Source organism: Haliotis cracherodii, unplaced genomic scaffold (assembly GCF_022045235.1).
Source record: "Haliotis cracherodii isolate W230 unplaced genomic scaffold, xgHalCrac1.p SCAF_8, whole genome shotgun sequence".
Lineage (NCBI taxonomy): Eukaryota > Metazoa > Mollusca > Gastropoda > Lepetellida > Haliotidae > Haliotis > Haliotis cracherodii.
Window position 1 is genome coordinate 33,288,751 of NW_027266341.1, and position 19,908 is coordinate 33,308,658.

At 39.3% G+C, this 19,908-nt stretch overlaps 2 protein-coding genes across 11 annotated transcripts in view; one reads left to right on the plus strand and one right to left on the minus strand.

Annotated features, from left to right (window-relative positions):
* Positions 1–1,140: 1,140 nt before the first annotated feature.
* LOC139450384 (fibroblast growth factor 10-like) overlaps positions 1,141–19,908 on the minus strand; it is a 92,687-nt gene continuing 73,919 nt past the window's right edge. For 2 of the 4 annotated variants that reach the window (XM_071232076.1, XM_071232074.1), the window contains exons 2-4: positions 10,061–10,755; positions 2,794–2,897; positions 1,141–2,381 (exon numbers count right to left, since the gene is read on the minus strand). In XM_071232076.1, coding sequence (XP_071088177.1) covers positions 1,737–2,381; positions 2,794–2,897; positions 10,061–10,289 — 978 coding nt within the window. In that variant the 5' untranslated portion in view covers positions 10,290–10,755 and the 3' untranslated portion in view covers positions 1,141–1,736. Of the gene's footprint in view, positions 2,382–2,793; positions 2,898–10,060; positions 10,756–11,012; positions 11,090–13,288; positions 13,435–19,908 lie in introns of those variants that run through there. The other 2 variants (XM_071232073.1, XM_071232075.1) reach the window with 2 other exon arrangements.
* The window catches only part of LOC139450383 (calcium uptake protein 3, mitochondrial-like), a 110,027-nt gene continuing 103,484 nt past the window's right edge, over positions 13,366–19,908 (plus strand). For all 7 annotated transcript variants that reach the window (XM_071232065.1, XM_071232066.1, XM_071232071.1 and 4 more), the window contains exons 1-2: positions 13,366–13,595; positions 16,755–16,890. In XM_071232065.1, coding sequence (XP_071088166.1) covers positions 13,395–13,595; positions 16,755–16,890 — 337 coding nt within the window. In that variant the 5' untranslated portion in view covers positions 13,366–13,394. The remainder of the gene's footprint in view (positions 13,596–16,754; positions 16,891–19,908) is intronic.

Below are 19,908 nucleotides of genomic sequence, written 5' to 3' on the forward strand. Positions count from 1 at the left end.
GTTAGATATCGACTTTTTATGTATCCCTAGTTATTGTGGTGATGTACCTCAAACATTTGCAACCCGGCTTGAGAAAACCACAACTAAACGTTGATCCAAGAAATATGAGAAGATGAAACTATGAAACAATGGATCGATAAATTACCATCCAATGGATCGATAAACTACCATAATTACCATCCAGTGGATCCACAAATTACAATACTTACCATCCAATGGATCGATAAACTACCATAATTACCATCCAATGGATCGATAAACTACCATAATTACCATCCAATGGATCGATAAATTACCATAAGGAGATCTGTGATATTAATCTTAACAAATTTTGTTTTTAACTCAGGCGGCCTTGGCATCTACCTCTCAACTTTTGGGATGGTTGCATTTTATTCTTGACATCTCCCGTCGGTTTCCCACCGAGTAATGCAACTTTGTTTTAGCAATGAATCGCATCAATATTTAACAGTAAGAAAGTTACAAATGACTGCCAGGGCGCTGTCAGGTACTGTATTGGTTACCTGCAGGTTCTTACCTCCCAGGTCCAATGATATCACAATCCTTCGGTAGTCACCAAACCACGCCTAAATGGCTATTGGAAGAGTGGTCCTATAGCCCTACCGGTCAGTAAGTTGGGTGTAACGCTGCTTTGAACAGTATTCCAGTCACATCACGACGTGTCACCTTAATGTGTGAGAAAGCCATAACTGATGCAGTTTTTAGACGTTTAGCACTTTGTTGAAATCCACGATCACGGATAAGGTGCTGAAAAACGAATAGAAACATAATCTGGATTCGAACCCACGATCATAGGTTTCTGGTGTGTAAAGGGGACATAACACTGCACAGCGAATTGCGGCGCTTCAGACGACTGGGCCACCCGTGACACCCTAGTCTTACGATGTGTAGACAGAGGCTGTGTCAAAGCGGATCAAGGTTTGGGTGGCGCTTTCCACCATGATATATAGTTCGAAAGTAAAAGTCTGGTCAAATCTGCATTTTAAAGTCAGATCAAATCAATTATCTACTGATTAAGTTGTGTGAGGGGACAGACTAAAATGTTGACTACTTCCGGTAGAGCTAAGAGAAAATATAAGAAAAAATAACAAGAGATGTGTCATGGTATGTACAATATAATATAATAATACAGCTAATAGTATGTCGAGCATGTTCGGTTATTGCACGTTCAATGTCTTTTCGGAAAATAACTATATCTCTTTGCTCAGAGATTCGGGTGAAAATTTAAAAGGTGCCGAATGAGGATGACGATTAATTCAATGAAATTATGATTTACGTATGAGGTGACTTTGGCGATGGATGAGTATGTTACACAATTATACACAAATCCAAATACCACTCTGTTCTCTGGGTCGGTGACTTGTGTGCCATATGTCAGTATAGAGGTGTCAAGTGACCAATACTCGTCACTTCACACATGCGTAGAATGTCCACCTGGGCTTCAGACATATGGCCGGCAAGAACAATATGATGCGGACGGTTTTGTACAAGACTGTGACAAAGATGTTCTTTAACACAATCCATGAAACGAAGTCTGTTTGTTCCATGTCATATTCCTTCGCTTCCATGACACTCAAACACAATAAATTATCACACATGGCTTACGTCTTGGACCGGAACCGGAAGTCTGGTACCATTTCCAGGCCGCAACTTGACTCCGTCTCGCATAGCACGTTTTAGAAGGGACATTAAATACCAACATTGACCACCACGTCATGTCACGTAACACTGTCGTTATGTGTTTGCGACGATGTCACCTTAACAGTCCTTTGGCGCACACGTCCCCTAGCCCGATGGTGACGGGTCCTTTTCTTATTCTCGTGGTCATGACGGGTGGGTCTACGGCCATGTGATCCACGGGCACGGCCACGACCTCGCTTTTTTCGGTTTCTGTTTCTTCGCTTCACTCTCTGTTTCTCACATTTCCTCTTGTATCGCTTAGGATTGTCCAACATTTTATGAAGAATTTCACAGTCATGTTTACATCTGTCCTTATACTTATCAGGGTTTTTTTCTAAACGACCTCTAATTAAAAGTTTGCACCACCGTCGCCGGCGTTTACGAGTTCTTTCAAGTCTCCGCTTTACAGGTGGGACCGTAGACGTTGGAAGCGTTGTTGTCACCACCGTGGTCGATGTCGTCACCAGAGATGAATGGGTTGACACAGTGTCTTTTTTTGGTTCGAGCGGCAAGAAATATATTCTCATGTTGTCAGTTGAGTTGCCGAGCCTAATAGTGCCATCGTCGTCAATGGCGAGGTAGACCTTCCGGTCGCCACGGCGGTGAAAGGAGTGGCGGTACGTGTTGTAGTTGTTGGGGTTGTACTCTTCGACAAAGTAGCAATGACGTTCGTTCGGGGTATCCTGGGAACAAAAGCAACATACTGTCAGTAACAGACATGGTGAGGGTAGGACCACGAGGATCTTTCATCACTATCGCCCAGGGAGCAACCAAAAACGAGCTGCATGCATTGAACCGAACCCAGGTATTGCACATAAGGAACGAACGCTTCATCAACAGGGCTAACTAACCACCCGACGAACAATGATACAAAATTATCAGTATTATACATAGCCTTAAGATAAACAAATATGAAAATATTAGTAATAAAATAATGGTAAGAACTGGAAAATGTCCGGTTGAGTTAGCGTTGGAATCATTAATAAAAAACAAAAGTGCTTCTTCAAAGTAACAAGAAAAATAACAACCCATACTTTTTTATAAATCATTTGATTTATGACTTAAATTTAAATGGATTGTTTAAGTAATACTTACACTGGCGTACACCTTGGACTCGTTATTCACACACAAATACTTGTTTGCTTGTTTGCCTTTCATAACTACAGTGTTGTTGATTCCGCTCTTCATTATAAGTACAGCTGAAAGTAAAAATAACTCAGTTAATTTCAAATTTCGAAAACATTTTATAGTCACAAAGAAAGTAGGAAATAATTTCAATCTTATTTAAATGTTTAATCAGCTGAAATCGGGTTAATACAAAAAACACACGAGTCCATGTTCATGTCAATCAAGATGAACATCGCTATTATCTGTTACACCATCACACCTTGTTCACACACATCTCAGTTTCTGCTCATATATATGAATGGCATTCCTGATAATGTTTACACAGCGATAAAATGAATGTACTCATTGTTTCCCAAACCGAAACATGCGATCACGTGACCTTGATTTACGTGATAGGGTTATCTCCCTTGTACGGATCAGTTACGTTAATTTTGTACACCTCCCATATTGTATTAGCCGATAAGAAAACGGTTAGCTATCTTATCACGTTCGGTTGGTCACATGATACATTATGGCCATTGCGGTACATAGCATGTCCATAACAGTTTCCGCATGTATGGTGCTGTCATCCATTCGAAATCGTCCGGGTCATTTGACGAACGAAGATAACTCGATGACATTTGATCCTTGAAATGCCTTTGTGGCTCCAACCGATACAATCCATAATATGCTGACAGGTTGTTTGTAGATTGACTTATATCAAACGTATTGTGTGATTAAGCCTAAGTGTTTACGGAGTCTAAGTTAATCACGTTACACGACCATTTGGTCCGAGGATTGCACCTAGGGTGTTAATTTCAGCGACCTTGGGACAAGACAAGGGGTAATCTCATGATAAATGGCTACCTACGTTGAAGAAATAATCAAGGTCGACTTTGTAATAAATCACGGTACGAATTTATGAAATATTGATTGTATAGATCACTCAGTGACAGAAAAAAAATCCAATCAAATGTGAGAAATACGCGTAGGTATCTGCACGGAGCGCAGACGGTACACCCACTTAGAATTTTATTTGTGGATGACAAACAACGTCCCCCGCATGCTGAAAAGCTTACCTGTATATATCAAATAAGAAAAAAAACATGTTACGGGACTGTCTAGAAAGCCTACGTGCCGTGTTGCTATCAACATGTCCTATGCACAATATATCTCATTGAACATTCCGGGAAATCTTGCCGCAGTGTGCACTTAAAAGCATTTCTTGGGAGTGGAAAAAACGAGACGCACAAGCTCCATAAATCTACATGGACATGTGTGGCTGCGTGGCTGCCCCTACACACGGACTGGCTAATCGCGTCCTCTAGCATGTGCACCTATACCTTACAATAGCAACCATGATATATCAGTATAATCCTTTGTCAAAGAAGAAATGTAACAACCTCGTCCATATCTAGACCTGGTTTAAAAGGATAAATTGACACGTTGAAACTGAAAAGTGTTATAAAATGAACTGATAAACAACACAAACAACATTCAAAACGTATAGAAGGTGAAGGACGGATATAAACTTGTGTACACACATAAATCGCACCACTGATGATCATATATGACCAATCAATCACTCAATGTCTAATTCACGACATTCACAATCATATTAATCACATTAACATTTTGAATTTCACAACGCAGGAACTTTGACACGTCATGACTACATATGTCTGTAATGCAATCCCTTTGTGCTAGTTGTCGTATTATTGGTTGATATCTAATATGCTGACAATGAAATTTCCATGTCACTGATACACGTAAAGCAACCTGCAGACTACACAAGGTGAACGCCTGGTCGACAGTCCATTGATACGTCCTTGCTTGATATAGACAAGCCGTTAGTTGTTTGAATGATACAGATCTGTAATCGATATAAATAGATGATTGCATTATCACCCCAAATACATCGTATAGTCATTAGATGTGCTGTCATTATACAGAGACAATTATACATATACACATTGGCGTTGATCAGAACACAGGCAGTTCGTTTTGAACAGCTCGAAAGAAAATAGCCAAAGTTATTTCATTGTTATATTTCGAAGTAGATATCCTTAAACATACAGAATTTGAAGCTTCAGAACAATTGAATTAATGGGTGAAATATAAGACAGTTGTGTGATTCATGCGTCATGTGCAGGAGATGTGTGTTAATTCGGGAGATGTGTTTCGATTCTTTGGATTAACTGCTTCAAACGTCCTGTATGAAAATACAAACTTGCTACAGGGAAGGTAAGTTGTGTGTCAACTTCATAACGCAATTACAATCACGCCTTTATAGCCTTGAGTACCGCCTCTGTTATGTCCCCGATTGTACAACACGGAAACCAACATGTCTGTTGACACCAGAATCAACAAGGAAACGCTAGTGTTTCCCAGGAATAGAAGACGACGCTAACCAATAAGGCCGAGACGTTTACCCTGACCAACGGGGCTAGTTGACCATAACTGTGTTAATATTGTCCGAGTCCGTATTTGAATTCTCTAAGTATACACACTCGGGCCATGTCCGGCCACGATCCTTGATCAGGCAAGCTGTGGGACCCTTGGACACTGCCCCCACCCTCGGGTTTCCCAATTACATAACGCCAAATCACGTAACATCAGAAATCGGTTTCTGTCAGCGTGTAAACATCAGTCTTGGGTTCAAGTGGCATCGACTTTCCTCGAGTAATGACAACAATTTATCAACATGGTCAAGAACAAATTCTGCTTTCCTTTAATAATCCATTTGTAATTATTTTATGTTTATCGCAAACATGTTCATTTCAACTGGTAATCATTTCCATTATGTTAATATTCGTATTATGCTTCTGACTGATTTATTGCAAAATTCCATATACGCTAAACATCGAAGATGTGGTAGAAATGTGAGCGCCGTCTGTGTGATTCGTGGAATTCATGTATAGCTATTTCAAATATTAACCCACGAGGGTACGTCTGACCCTTAATACTAGAGGAACGCAATGACACTCTCATAGAAGAATAATGTAAGATTGCAATGTTAATGTCAGTTATAAGGCCAGTAAGTCACGGCTTGTTCTCTTCGTGGAGAACGTTACCTTATTTCTAATGACAGGCGATTTTGAGGTTCATGTCACAAATCTGACAGGTGCAACCATTAAGACACGCCCGTGCGGAATCGATTTGTCAAGATTTTGATCGATTACAAAATACAAGGTACTTAATGACGTAATATTTAACGTCTGCTCAGAAAGGCGCGTCACGTGACGTAAATGACGGCAAGCAGACGATATCCGGTATGCTAGTTTTTATTTCTGAAGACTTCCCGGATAATCAATAAATTAGTATTACCATAAATGTTGTGACAAAATGTATTTACATGCAAACAGATGAATAGGCTATTTCAGGACGGAGTATTTCGGTCGTTGGTTGTAAATAATCATTGATTAATTGATTATGGGTACTTCAGGCAAAGGTGGAAACGTACTTTAGTGTTTGAATTTTACCCAACAAAGGGTAGACAAGGTTAGATTGTTATGGCCCAAAAATGGCCCCGTGGGAGCCCAGCATACATACGCGCCCTAAAACGAGACGAGGTCCGTCGTGGGTCAGAAACTGTCACTTGAAAGTTAATCTGTTTCATTGGGCAAATTGAAGCCAAATCTTAAGCCAGATCGTGTGAATAGGATCTTGTGTATTGACTATCCCATAATTGCCCCAGTTGCCCTCGGGGCGAAGACTTTCCGTGACGGCGTGTAACGCAAGGGCAACGTTAGACTCAAACGTCGGGACGAAACACTGGACAAAGCACAATCATATATCGTGCGCGAATTTCGCAGACCACACTGAGGAGAGTTTGTCATGGCCGTGATAGTTATTCACGGTTGATAATCCGCCACAGGCTATTGGGTGCCGTCCGAGTAAAATGCCCCGAGTCAAGCTTATCCTAGTCTGTAGGGTTGTTACACCGGGATGTGTCCGAGAGCTGCCTTTGCACTAAGACAGCTACGGGTGATGCGGACTCTTGAAGAGCTCGGCTGTCGTGGGTTATTGCCAGAATGGCACTACGAAAATGGCAGTCAGAATAGAAATAGCCATTCTGTATAGACCGAGCCTTTAGTGTACCCCGCTGATTTAGGGAAATGAAAAATCCATACGAATATCACAATAGGATTGTTGCCTCTTGGGGGGAGTGCAAACTGTTACCAAACACATTGGTTCTAACGCCAGACATATCGGGATTTGTTGACAGCTGCAGTGTATTTGAGAGTATTGAATTTAGTTTCTAGTGCCGTGAATCACTAGTGCTTTCATTCAGAAGGAAATGCATGGCGATGATTAAGTCTTGGTGCATGCATAACTCATTGATACGCTTAGTGAGTCGGATCGTAAACTAGGTGTGAATGTGTCTGTTTCAGCTTTACGTTCAGATAGCCTTTCCCCTATCATGTTGTAGCGTCATAACACGCTCGCTTTATCGCTGGGAGTTAATAACATAGATTCCACATAGTACTTAACAACTATACCGAGATCGGTTCCGGCCACTCGGAAAACCGAGCACGGCCGAGGCAGTCTGATTGTACCTCCGGCCAGACGGTCGGGAGTAGTTGAACATGAAGAAGTATTACTATCAATATCACTTACAACCGAGGGGCGAAATGAATCTATAATGCACGCATTTTTGTGAAATTATTTCTGGAGAGTGTGTCAAACATTACTAATAGCTGGGGATGGCGGAGACAGCACCTGTTTGAGCGAGACGTCGCGTTCTCACTGAGCAGGTAGAATTTTACACTGAACGGCTCAAGACCACTCAACCAAGTATAGGTACATTTCACATAACGGATATTAGATTCATAATGATATGGCAAATAAGTGCTGGCAGGGAAAGGGGTAAGCTCTAAAATGTTAATGGTAGTGTAATGTAAAAGTCATCGATGTAGAAAGAAGAGTATTGTGAAAATGAGGAATTATAAAGTAGAAATAAAATTATTATTCACATTCTTATGAGGTAAGTTCCTAATTACATTATGGTGTAATGACATCCCAATGATACTTGTTCGTTGAAATTAAACATAAGAGTATTAGATCACAATGGCTTTTTTGGACAGTGTTAATTGCTGCTGAGGAACAGTCAGAGACGTTTGCTGTGGAGACATTGTCAACAAATTGCATGTAGTTTTACCCAATCCATGAATCAGAGAACATGTTAATCTAACGGAACAATCCTTCGAATATCCTAGGGTTTCGGCAACTCCGCTTAATGACTCTATTTGTCAAACATTTAATGGTTTATTCAACAATGTTGCACGTTGTGACAGGTAGATCGCGACGACAAACGTGGTCGATAGACCAAGAACTCCGCCGTATCAAATATCCGCTAAAGGTGACACTATCGTTGATTCCGAACACATGAGAAGGACGCGCCCAGGCTTGCTTCATGGTGGCTGAAAAAGTCGCCTACTCCACACTTGTCTATTAAACAAGAGCTTTGCACATCACATGGTAAACTAGAAGAGAATCGGCGCTATTTTCCCCCGCACGATCGCTCTTTGACAAAGGTGGTCGCCAGTACGGTACAAGAAGCCCTACTGACATTAAAGGGCTCGTCGGGCAGTTAGTAGCTTAAAGCCCCTAAACAATATGAGGCGCTGGCTTGGCCCATGATGTATGGAGAGAATAGGGATATAGTACATAGGATCAAACAAAGGCCCCATGGTACACAGTACTCTTGGAAATGTTACCGAGACGTGGGTATATACGGTATAAGCATAGGCACAAATCATGGTATCACCGGTAATTAGCTTACCGATAGAGGGAAGATAGTTCTTAAATACAGGTGTACCACCCACTTGGAAAATTAGCCTTACACTGCACTTAGGTGTGACCAAACGAGTACACGCCAGTCCACCCGGTCTATATTAAACGCTTAGGATTCAAAGAATAGTATGACGTTGGCTTGGTCTCAAGTTGTTGAAATGCTTAGGCACTTCAGGCTGCACGTATCGTGTATTAAAAACGACCGAACGATTATGTGCGGTATGTCCCGGTCCCTTAAGTTCATTGAACTATTTGTAAGTGAAATTGTCATGCATTACACAATGCGGTTATACAGGGGGTAGAGCTCACAAACGTACATCATTTACTCCTATTAACGAACAGCACTGCTTGCCCTTACTCGTAGGTGAGTCACTGGTCCGTTACGGACCCATAGGGATACAACCTAAATAAGTGTCTGTCAAACAATGGAAAAGGTATAGGTGCATGACAAAGCGTAAAAATATAAAACTAGTTCGTAAAATATGAATGATTGCTTTGATCAGAAAGACGTGTTTAGTATAGAAGTTTGAGATGAATTTTAGTAAAATGAGCGACCTTAGCTACTGAAGCTATTTCGCGATATTTAAGCACGTCGGTGGCTATATGATATACCATCAGTATCACCTACCGGTGGGTAACCAATGACTGTCTAGCACATGTAAATCGTAGCAGGTTATAATTACATACATTATGAATATCACATTGCAACAATGTACTATGTGATGCGTCCAATACATTCAACATGTGTTTACCCAAGTCATTCGCATCTCTGTAGGTCAAAGATTAAATCAGGCACGAGAGATGAAATAAAAATGAGACTGATTAACGGTGCACCAAGAGAGGCTAGGCCGCCTGCCTATCTTGGGACATGTTGAACACACGTGGGCCATCCTTGCAGCTCTAAGCGCATGCAACTACAGTTTTTGGAACGGCCAGTGCGCGAAACACACTCTCGTGAGATGCCAGTCATCGTTATCACCGCAGAAACATGTACAACTGGTAGCATACTCGCAACTTATTCGGCAGATCAAAATAAAATTGGAATTTAAGGAGAGCATAACCACTGAGACTTCTTTTATCGTTTTTATACATGTACTAGACGATCAGGGAGGAATTTGCCGGCCTGCCAAACTATGATATAACAATGATTTTAACCCCGACGTAAGTGAAACGTGTAGAGCATGTTGTATAAGGCGTGTATACCGTCGCCGTTGACATAGTTTTTTTGGGGGGGTGATATAAATTAATCGTAGAGACGAATGTTATGACGAACGGGTTTGATGTATTTGTGGGGCAACTCATCAATAACATTCTGACGTGGTGTTAGACAGGGATCAAGACTACTTCCTATTCTTTTATCACTATCGGCGAATAAACAGAGATGGGTGGCATTTCGTTTATGTAAGCGACCACATGATAGTCAAAAGTAACAAAATGATGATTTATAAACACCACTAACCTGATTCTCCTTTCTCTCGACTTCCAGACACATGTCCATCCTTCGTAATCGCAATATGCCAATTGTTTTTGCTCTGCAGGTGTAATTGTCTCACAGAATCCTGCCAATACCTAGGATGTGAATTTGGCATAGGGGGTTCGGAAAGTTTAGGCTTTGTATATGCAGTTCCGCTCTGTTCTGTGACAACCATACAACAAACAATGAAAACATAAAAACACAAGGAGTTCATTGCCTCGGCAAACAACCGAATCCCATGCACTTCGCGTGCGTGAATCAAAGTTAGGTACGCGGGATGGAGCAAAGCTCTTCAGCGAGCTCCTTTCCAGAATCTGTAATGTAGCGCTCACATGACAGGGTATATCCACCAGATGAATACTTTGAACATTCATATATATATATAAATAAATAAAAGCTGTATAACACCACACAAATGTAATCCACAGCTGACAACCGTCAAGGTAAGTCTTCACAAACACCGCTTTGGTCCCGAGCGGATCCGTTTCGTTGTTGAAATTTGGTAACACTCCTTTACTGGTCCAAGCATTCCCCAGAGGATAACACATTTATGACATGGCCGGTCACTTGGATCCGCCATGTGGGATATCTCTCCCTTGGTTTCTTGGTCCACGTCTACCAATATTGCACCCATGAGAACTTCTTATACACAACTAGGGCCACTGTGCTCTGTCGACGATCTGAAATAGGAACAGGCGTGCGTTAAATCTGCTAAAAACCTATCAGAGATGATTAACCGTCATACCAACCTAATGGTTCTTTAACAGCTGACAGAGTTAAAAACTGCCACTGTGGGTTGTGTAAACGTCGGAAAGATCGAGCAGGAATCATCACTACAAGACCATTGGAAAAATATTCTGGCATTAAAAAAGGACAGCAATAAATGGTTCCAAGAATTTAAACCCGAACGTTTTACCAACAAAAGTGTTGAACCCACCTGTATGGTACATACACGCCGCTGACTTAAAGACATAACGGATTTACATCGCTCACAATACAGTCCGTAGAACCGTGATCTCATGAGGACGTTCGTTGTGTGAGTTGGAACACCAGAGACATGAGGGTATGTTGTAAAACAGTTGTACTATTGACGACCATACAAGCAGAGAAGAACACTCTACAGATGGCATCCACAGCCTAATAGGGATCTCCGATAGCCAGACAGCCTATAGCTGACACCATTAGCAGTGCTCATTGCTGAATGTGAACTGTCTCGTCTTGGTCGAACAGCAGCCCTCCACACGTGCTCACACAGGCATGAAATTTTCAATCACAAAAGTTAACAAAGCTGTCGACTGAGTGGTTGTAAAAGCACTAATTCACATCGTCATTGCTTTTGTTTGTGTATCCCTTTTTCTTAAATAGTCTTCACTTTAACTACATTTAACTAATGCTTTTAAACTGACGTTTCTTCAGATGTTAAAAACAATGACGAATTGCAGAACAATAAATGCGTTAGAGCGATTACAAAAGAGTATTAAAATTTAATTTCATTTGGAAGAGAAAAGAAACATTTTAAGCTTTAACCTGTCTAGACATAATTTTGATTGACAAATTGAAACATTTTGTCAGTGGGATATAGTTATTTCAAGTTATAAACAAACTATCTGTGTATTTCCATCACGGTTGTACTTACATGTAGTGTACATTATAAAAATCAGTCACTGGCCTCTGTGGGATGCGTCTCAGTTAGCGATCTCAAGCGCTCTGCTGGAGCTACAGACAAAGACAGAGTCGAGTTTGGGGCCACACCTGAGAATGAGTCCGCTCCCTACCCCTATAGAACCACCATCAAGTACCACCACTGGCGTGTGTGGGTGGGTGATGAAGGGGCGAAAGCCAATGACAGTTGGTCACTCGTGGGCGCATGTGAAAGACACTGGTCAGTGCATTGAAATCAACAGCGCTCCCACATTCTACCCTTTCATTAATAAAACAATCAATTAGTCCTTGAACACATCTAATATTGCCTCGGCTGCTAAATACATATCTTTAGAATCCCAGTTACAAATTTGAATTGTGTGCATCGTTGCAAACATAATTAAATGCGAATTCGGAAAACACATAGTCAGTGCGTTAATTATTGCTAAATGGTACGTAAAACGGTAATTTGTTTCACAGCTTACTGTGAGATAAAAAAAAAAATCAAGGACACGGGAATACAATCAAATGTGATAAGCGTTATCTATTTAGAGTGATTTATCATCGATTCAGTAACTGGATTAACGCATTCCGGTGATTTGTCGGTATAACCACACACGAGCACTTCATGAATGAACCAGCTCGGTGGTTACAACAGCCGTACAGTGCACGAGGGGTATAAACAGAGGCGGGACTTGAGACGACTCGGAGACTGTTCTATTGGAACCGGTGTAAACGCAGCGCCGCTGGAGAAACAACCAGGGTTTTTTTCACAGGAGACGCGTACCAAGGAAGAATGATACCAATGCTTTAAGCGAACATCTCGCAAACCTAACACACACGATGCATATACTAAAGTCCCATCAAAACATTTAATGAGGCGTGGTAATGAAAATGGGCGATCTCATGTGAAGCTGCAGTTAGTTTACGTGCGATTTACTTGGAGACCACCGCATAGGAGTTAAGCATTTTTCATGTAATTATAAAAGTTTTCCAACCCTCTGCTCTCTTACCGACTCAGGCCGGCTTGAGAGTTTACACAAGCCTATATATATGCACCAGTATATACTCTGACAAGTACACGGGCACATGATAAAGGGCAACCCACTTATCGAACGGACCGGTTTGTTGAAATAAGTTACTGCAAGATAACCCACAGATCTACCTGTGTTTTCCCTTCCTTGCTGTATATTGAAACTATATGTCGTGATCATCCATGAAACATATTTTCGTCACTAAACTTAATTCCAATTTTCAAGTGTGGCATTCACTGTAACTACGAATCAAATAAATGTCACTATGGAGAACTATATTTCCTCGTGTTTAATGAATTGTCACAGCGACAATCTTAAATGTCAAACAGTTTGAAATGACATACACGCAAAATAATATAAGTTATCAATGCAGTATAATCAGACACTAAACGAATATAACTATCTTCAGTGTTCCGATTGATCTATTAAGAATTGACATAATGCAAAGAAAAAAGCATGGCATATCAGCAAGGGTGGTGGTAAGTAAGTCGCATGTCACTGAAATAATGGTGAACAAATGAAATTAAAAGATAATTACCGTTTGATAGCTCATCGTTCCTTGCACTGTTTACTGTCCGATGGCTCATGATACAATGATCGTAGTGGCTTAGGCTGTTCTCTGCGCATGTGCGTCAGGGAGCAAAATGGCTGCTGTGAGAAGATGCAGGGACTTACTGAGGAGTTTGCGTCCTATATTATGGAAGGAGGGCATATTTACTAAACAACCAATTCCAAGGAGGAGTTTGTACATGATAGCAGCAGCCAGTGGTTGCACCTTAGCAATACATTGGTTTTATAAACAAGGACAAGCCATAGTCCCAGTGGTTCACGCTCGTGAAACGGAGGTGAGGGTGTCATATGAATTCCTCTCGCATACTTTTAGCATTCGCCTTTTATACACACTGCATATGAACATAACACTAGATTAGAGTTGATTTCGTTTCAGTTTGCTCATTAAAGCTCAGATAATGGCGCCAATGGGGATGTATAATCCCACAGGTGTCGGGTTGCAGTGTTTTTATTACAGTTGCTTTTGTAAACATTGAGACTGACTTGTTTCGTCCTGTCGGAAAGTCGTTTAATTGTGTCTGTGCCGGTCCTGGTTTCGAAATGACATCGTCATCCCATCATTTTAAAGTTCATAATACATAGTTTGCAATAAGGTGATTGTGTGCCCTATATTGTGCTATAATATGGGATGAGTCGTTAGCTTCCCCTTTTTCGACAGTCGTGGCTGGATATTATGTAAATCACAGTTATCTCCCTTGAAACCATTTGCCTTGTATGGTGATAACACATTTATAGCACAGCTGATTGTATAATTAGTCGGTGATTGTGAGACATCATTAAATGATAACATTGTGTAGCAAAGAAATATATGTAAATCAAACTGAACATGCTGAAAGCTAAATCATTCATTAGAATGACAAATATGTTTTTTTTCCTCACTTAAGTTCACATTGTTCATGTAATAGTTATAATTGTCTTGTAGACAAAATTGAGTCAATTGACGTTGATATGTAGGGATTAAAAGAAGTTAAAACATTATTTCTGCATGTGTCCCAGTTCTATTGTTTGGAAACTCAGCCTGCTTTGCTAGTTCTTTTCTTTTACTGTATCAGCATACTGACTTGTGTTGATGGATTTAACAGCATTGCATGAAATGTAATATCCTTTTTGTGTTTGGGGTCATTAATCTTGAGCTATTTTTTCCAACACGGGTGAATGTTTGAGCTATTTTCTCTGTAAGCCACAACCATAGAAACTCATCTTAAACCACACCTTTATTGGTTTAAATTGTAATTACATTGGATAGACAGGAACAAGTGGCCAGTTCTTCTCCTTCTTAAAATTTGTGACTGACAGACCGCAGTGCATGAACTCTTGATGTAGGACTCATATATATGTTAGGAATGGATTACAAACATATTTCAAAACACTTTTAATTCAGATGATAATGACGCCTGTGTGGGAATGAGAATTGCCGGCAACTTGAAATTACTGTTTAGATTCTTTTTCTTCTGTTTTTTTTTTTCGGCAGCAAGGGCCACACATTGATAGGGATCAAATGGGGTGTGGGTTCCTCATATCAGTTACAGTCTTCATAACTACTTTAGCATAATGTCTCCAAAACAATAATATCACATAACGTTTTTAGAATTAATGAGCTATCAAAACTTATTAACTGTGTGTGTATTTCCAACTCTAAATATCAAATTATGAACACAGGGTGTTTCCTTGATTCTCAAGGTTAACATGAAGCATTACACTTGCACCTAAATTACTTTCATTGCATTATGAATGTTAAGTTAGTGTCTAGATTTTACAAGACTCAATGGATATCCATGATTTGGCAATCTTAAGTTACATTTGTTTTTGCTAACCTTGAAAGTAAAAGAATGGACGTTGAGCAAACAGTCTTTTCTAAACAAAGCTGATGTTATCAAACAAATGCTAAGATTTTCAGTAGCCCATGGAACAAACTCCTGTCTCCTTGTTAATTACTTTGAAAAGGTGTGAAAGAGAATCGCCATGTCCTTTTGATAAATCACGATGTTAGAGTGGCTGATTAATTAGGGCATTTTACTTATTGCCAATTAACAAGTATTAAATCATTGTGTTCCTTTTATTGTTAAAATAACATTTTAACCAATCTTTCACGCTATACAAACGGTTTGTAATCCCCTTCTTGAATTGATTGACTTTTATTCAGTCAGGTGTGAACAGACCTTTCATTCAGAAACGAATGCAATTAAAAAGCTACCAGTTAATTGCCTTTTAATTGAATAATCCCTTTTAATAGCCTCTTTCAGGTCTGATGTGATTGTCATGACCATTCACAATTTTACACTTATTCATTTAAGCAAACATGACATTTGATGTCAAAGTTTTATTTCTGTGAATTTATTTTCTGTGGCTGGGTTGTACTTGAATGAGATCCTAGATGATCATATACAATATTTGAAAGTAAATGGTATTAATGTTGAATTGTTTGATAGGCATTACTTAGAAGTTGACGGATGACAAAGTAGACACAATTTATGGATAAAAACTTCTTTATACTGTTGTAAAGCACCCTCTAGCTTATAGAATCACATTCATCTGCTGTATATTGGGTATATATAAGTAATTGGGTCTTAAACATTTGTTAAATGGCATTGTAATTCCTATGCAATTAATGGCCAGAATTTCTGTAAGATGTCAGAGAAATATTGTTGTCTTTTTCAAAGGGTACTTGAGCTCTCGAGCTTGCATCGTCCCGAGGCAAGAGAAGTTAACTGACTATTAAAGTCCAGTTTCCACCCTTGCCGAACTAGGCTGGTATTATGGAGTATTAACGAGTCTATGCGTAGTCCAATCAAAATCTCACAATGAAATCAAAATCTGGTTCGTCAACTGTCATGCAGATTTCGGTCGATTGCAGGATTTGCAAAGCATGTGCACCGCCATCTCGTTGTCAACAGATATTTTGCAAATATTTTCATGTTTCTTATCAAGGTGCTCACATGATTTGATGCACTTTGTGATGTAAGACCTGTTTGATCTTGATTATCGATCAGATCGTCTTGACTTGGCACCCCCATTTTGTTCGAAGCAAATGCAAGTGATACGTGAGGTGGAATCTGATTGGTCCATAGGAGAGGCATAGAAGGGACATGACTCGTAATAGCCACTGATGGCCCTACGATTGAGCCCAGGAATTCCAGCCTTGTTCATCAAGGGTGGAAACAGGACTTTTAAAGTCAGTTAACTCTCTTGCCGTAGGAAGATGTAGAGCTTGTAAAACAAATGATTTAAAAGACTGAAGATATCTCTACTGACATAAAACCATGAACAATGCAATAAACTACTTGCCTGAGAATATATATGAAATTATAAATCTTAAAATATATGCTAGATATAAACACAAAAAGTAACCCGAAAGACAAAAAGCTTGAGATTTTGTCATTTTCTGTGCAAGACACAACAATATTATAACTGTTATACTTATATTTTGATTACAGAAAGATGAACCACCGAAAGAGAGGGTCACGCACCGTGAGTTGCGTTTTCGTCAGTTTGCCTCTGTGGAATATCAGGGAAACATCTATATGACACCTCAGGACTTTCTGGAGTCGGTTACCGAAGAGTGTCCAAGACGTAAGTTGGAATTTCATACATGGAGTTCAAGTGATATTCCTGCTTTTGCTGAATTTTATCAGCCGGCAGGGTAACCTGGTGGTTAATGTGTCTGCTTATCACGCCGAAGACCTGGGTTCGATTCCTCACATGGGTACAATGTGTGAAGCCCATTTCTCGTTCCCCCGCTGTGATATTGCTGGAATATTGCTAAAATCAGCGTTAAACCATACTCACTCACTCACTTGCTGAATTTTATCATGGTTGTCAGTTAGTAGTTGTGTATGGACCAGGCAAACCAATGATCTGTTCCTTGTTTTAGTGAGTTATGAAAAGGATGAGGCAAATTGTGACTTTAGCCATTAGTCCAAAGCCAGAGTCAAGTAAAATTCTATTCGGTATAGTAAGGGACCTATACTGACTGCTTTTATAGAAAATATACTTGGACTACCATTGATAATTGTAAGGTGGTTCCTGACACTGGTAGATATGAACATATGCTGAACAATAAAAGGTCGGGATCATAAATAGTTTCGGGGGATATTTTACTAGTGAAGACTGAGCACGCAATTGAAAAAAACATCCCCAAAAATATTCATGCTCCTGACTGTTTTTGTTTAAGTATATAAGTGTTACTGATAGATTGAAAATATTGGCTAAGATCAGGCTAACTTTCATAAAAGGATTTCAGTATTAGTTTTGTCTTTGTATAAAGGCTGAGGCTGTTGTTTGCGATACTCTGCAACACAAACACCTCGACTAATAAACACTGTAACCGGCCTGCGTATAAGACTTTGTGTTTTTGAACATGTTATACTTAATGTAATCCTCTTTTATTTCTTGAACATGTATAATTTGAAAATAATTAGTCACATGTGTCATGATCAGTTCCTTGGTTGGAAACGGAAACCAATCGATAGTCCGTGAAACCGATTTGTAGGAACACCATTGCAATGAATGGACCCTCATAATATTTCTGAATGCTGGTCAAACAAGAATTCAGCCTCAAGCTAGTGATAGACCCCATGAGTTATACCCAACTAGTCCTCAGCTCATTTCCATCTATGCTTACGTAACATAACTACAACCAAAGATGTACTTGTAGCTGACACTTGGCATTAAGGGGCTAAAACAAGGACTGGTCGACTCCGGGTCTGTATACTGAGTATGAGTGGGGTATCCATGTTAAACTGTAGCATGGTATCTCAATGAGCTAGCTCTATAAAACTGTCATTTGTCTGGGCGAGGAGAAACATCCCCTGCCACACGCGTACACGTTGCCATATAATGCAATAATCTTGAACGTGACTTTATAACCCATTTCACCTCACAACACAACTATGTTTTTGGGGAAGAAAAAAACAGATATTCCTTCACCATGTTCACATTTTCATTGTCTCTTGATTAGTATACTGACGGCTCTAACTCTGCTAACAGAACCTCAGATAACTTTTGAGCAATTGAGTTTTTACTCCAGGGTTTCTATTTTAATTGGGTTTTTACATTTTTCATGTGGTAACCAGAATTTTTCACTCATCTATTCATCACTCTATTGTTTTTTTCCCAAAATGAGTAAGCCTTTTGAGATTTAAAAAAAATGAAATAATGTTTTAGATGTGTGTAATGGTTTTAAATATAGGCTTGACACGGAAAGTAAATTAGCTCGTAATTGTGTTTCGGAAATTAGCTCCGTTGTATGCATGCTTAAAAAAACCTTTTATTTTCACTACTGCGCCAACACAAACATCAGAGTTGCAGTCTACGTAATGGTAAAAGTGCCAGTCAATAAGGAAATATTACTTGTCCTGCCTGAATTTTACCACAGACCTGAATAATTAGGTCTGTGATTTTACTAGCTTGAACTAGCAGACTTGTGTTGATTTCAAACCCTGCTCATAATCGATCACACCTGAAGAAGTTATTTGTCAGTTTAAATGACCATAAAAAGCTATAAAATAATTCAAGAATAATAAATGGATCGTAAACTGTATTGGATTTTCAAAGCTTTTCCAAAGCCTGCAATGACTGCTGTGTCCACAGTTCAATTTGTCTTATCATTAACATCTCACTTTGTGGTCACGTCAACCTATCAATCACCTATCTTAAACAATAGACTTTTGTCAGAAGGTGTCTACTCGTTAGTGAATACATCATGGAGGTGACATGTACATGATAATATAACACACTGAATGCCTCTATCAATGGGCCGCGCTCATCATGAACGTATCATATGTGAGTATGTGACGCCCTGGCCCGATAATTCCTCAGATCATTTTCATTTCTTGATCTATTATCATGCATTTCACTCAGGACTGTAGTTGTTAGTATCAAGTTGATAAAGGATTATATCATCACAACTACATGCGGGATAAAGAATATTTTCTCTGCAATCCTGTTTTAACATATATGCAAACTATCCCAAATATTTAGCTACTGTTTCTGTGATGTTCACACAAAAAATAGCTCAATTAGAAAAAAAGTTATTAGTAAAAAACTTAATATTTTTGTTTCTCTGCAATCCGTTTTAGCATATATGCAAACTATCCTAAATATTTATTTAATGTTTTTGTGATGTTCACACAAAAAATAGCTCAATTAGAAAAAAAAAATCTTTGTAAAAAACTTAATATTTTTAAAATGATCATTTTTTGTTTGTTTAGATTGGAAAATAATGTAGTATTCATACATGAACAATGTATGCTATGATATATGTATTTGTTAGATATTTTCAGCAAGTGATTGATATCAGCATATGAAATGTTCATTGATCTTGTATGATGTATAGAAGAGTAGATTCTAGATCCTGCGTCCTCTTGCTTAGTTCAATGTCCTGATAGTGAAATAGATTGACTTGTATTTAATTTTCTTATCTTTACCAGTTTAAGCTGATTGAGGAAATACGGCACTTCATAACCTCGTTATCAGCTTTCAGATAAAACTCATTTTTCATACCTTCTCTACTACACAGGAAAAGATCATGGTCTAATTTTAAATCAACAGATGTTTGCAAAAAATACTCACAACAAAATTCACTTTGGT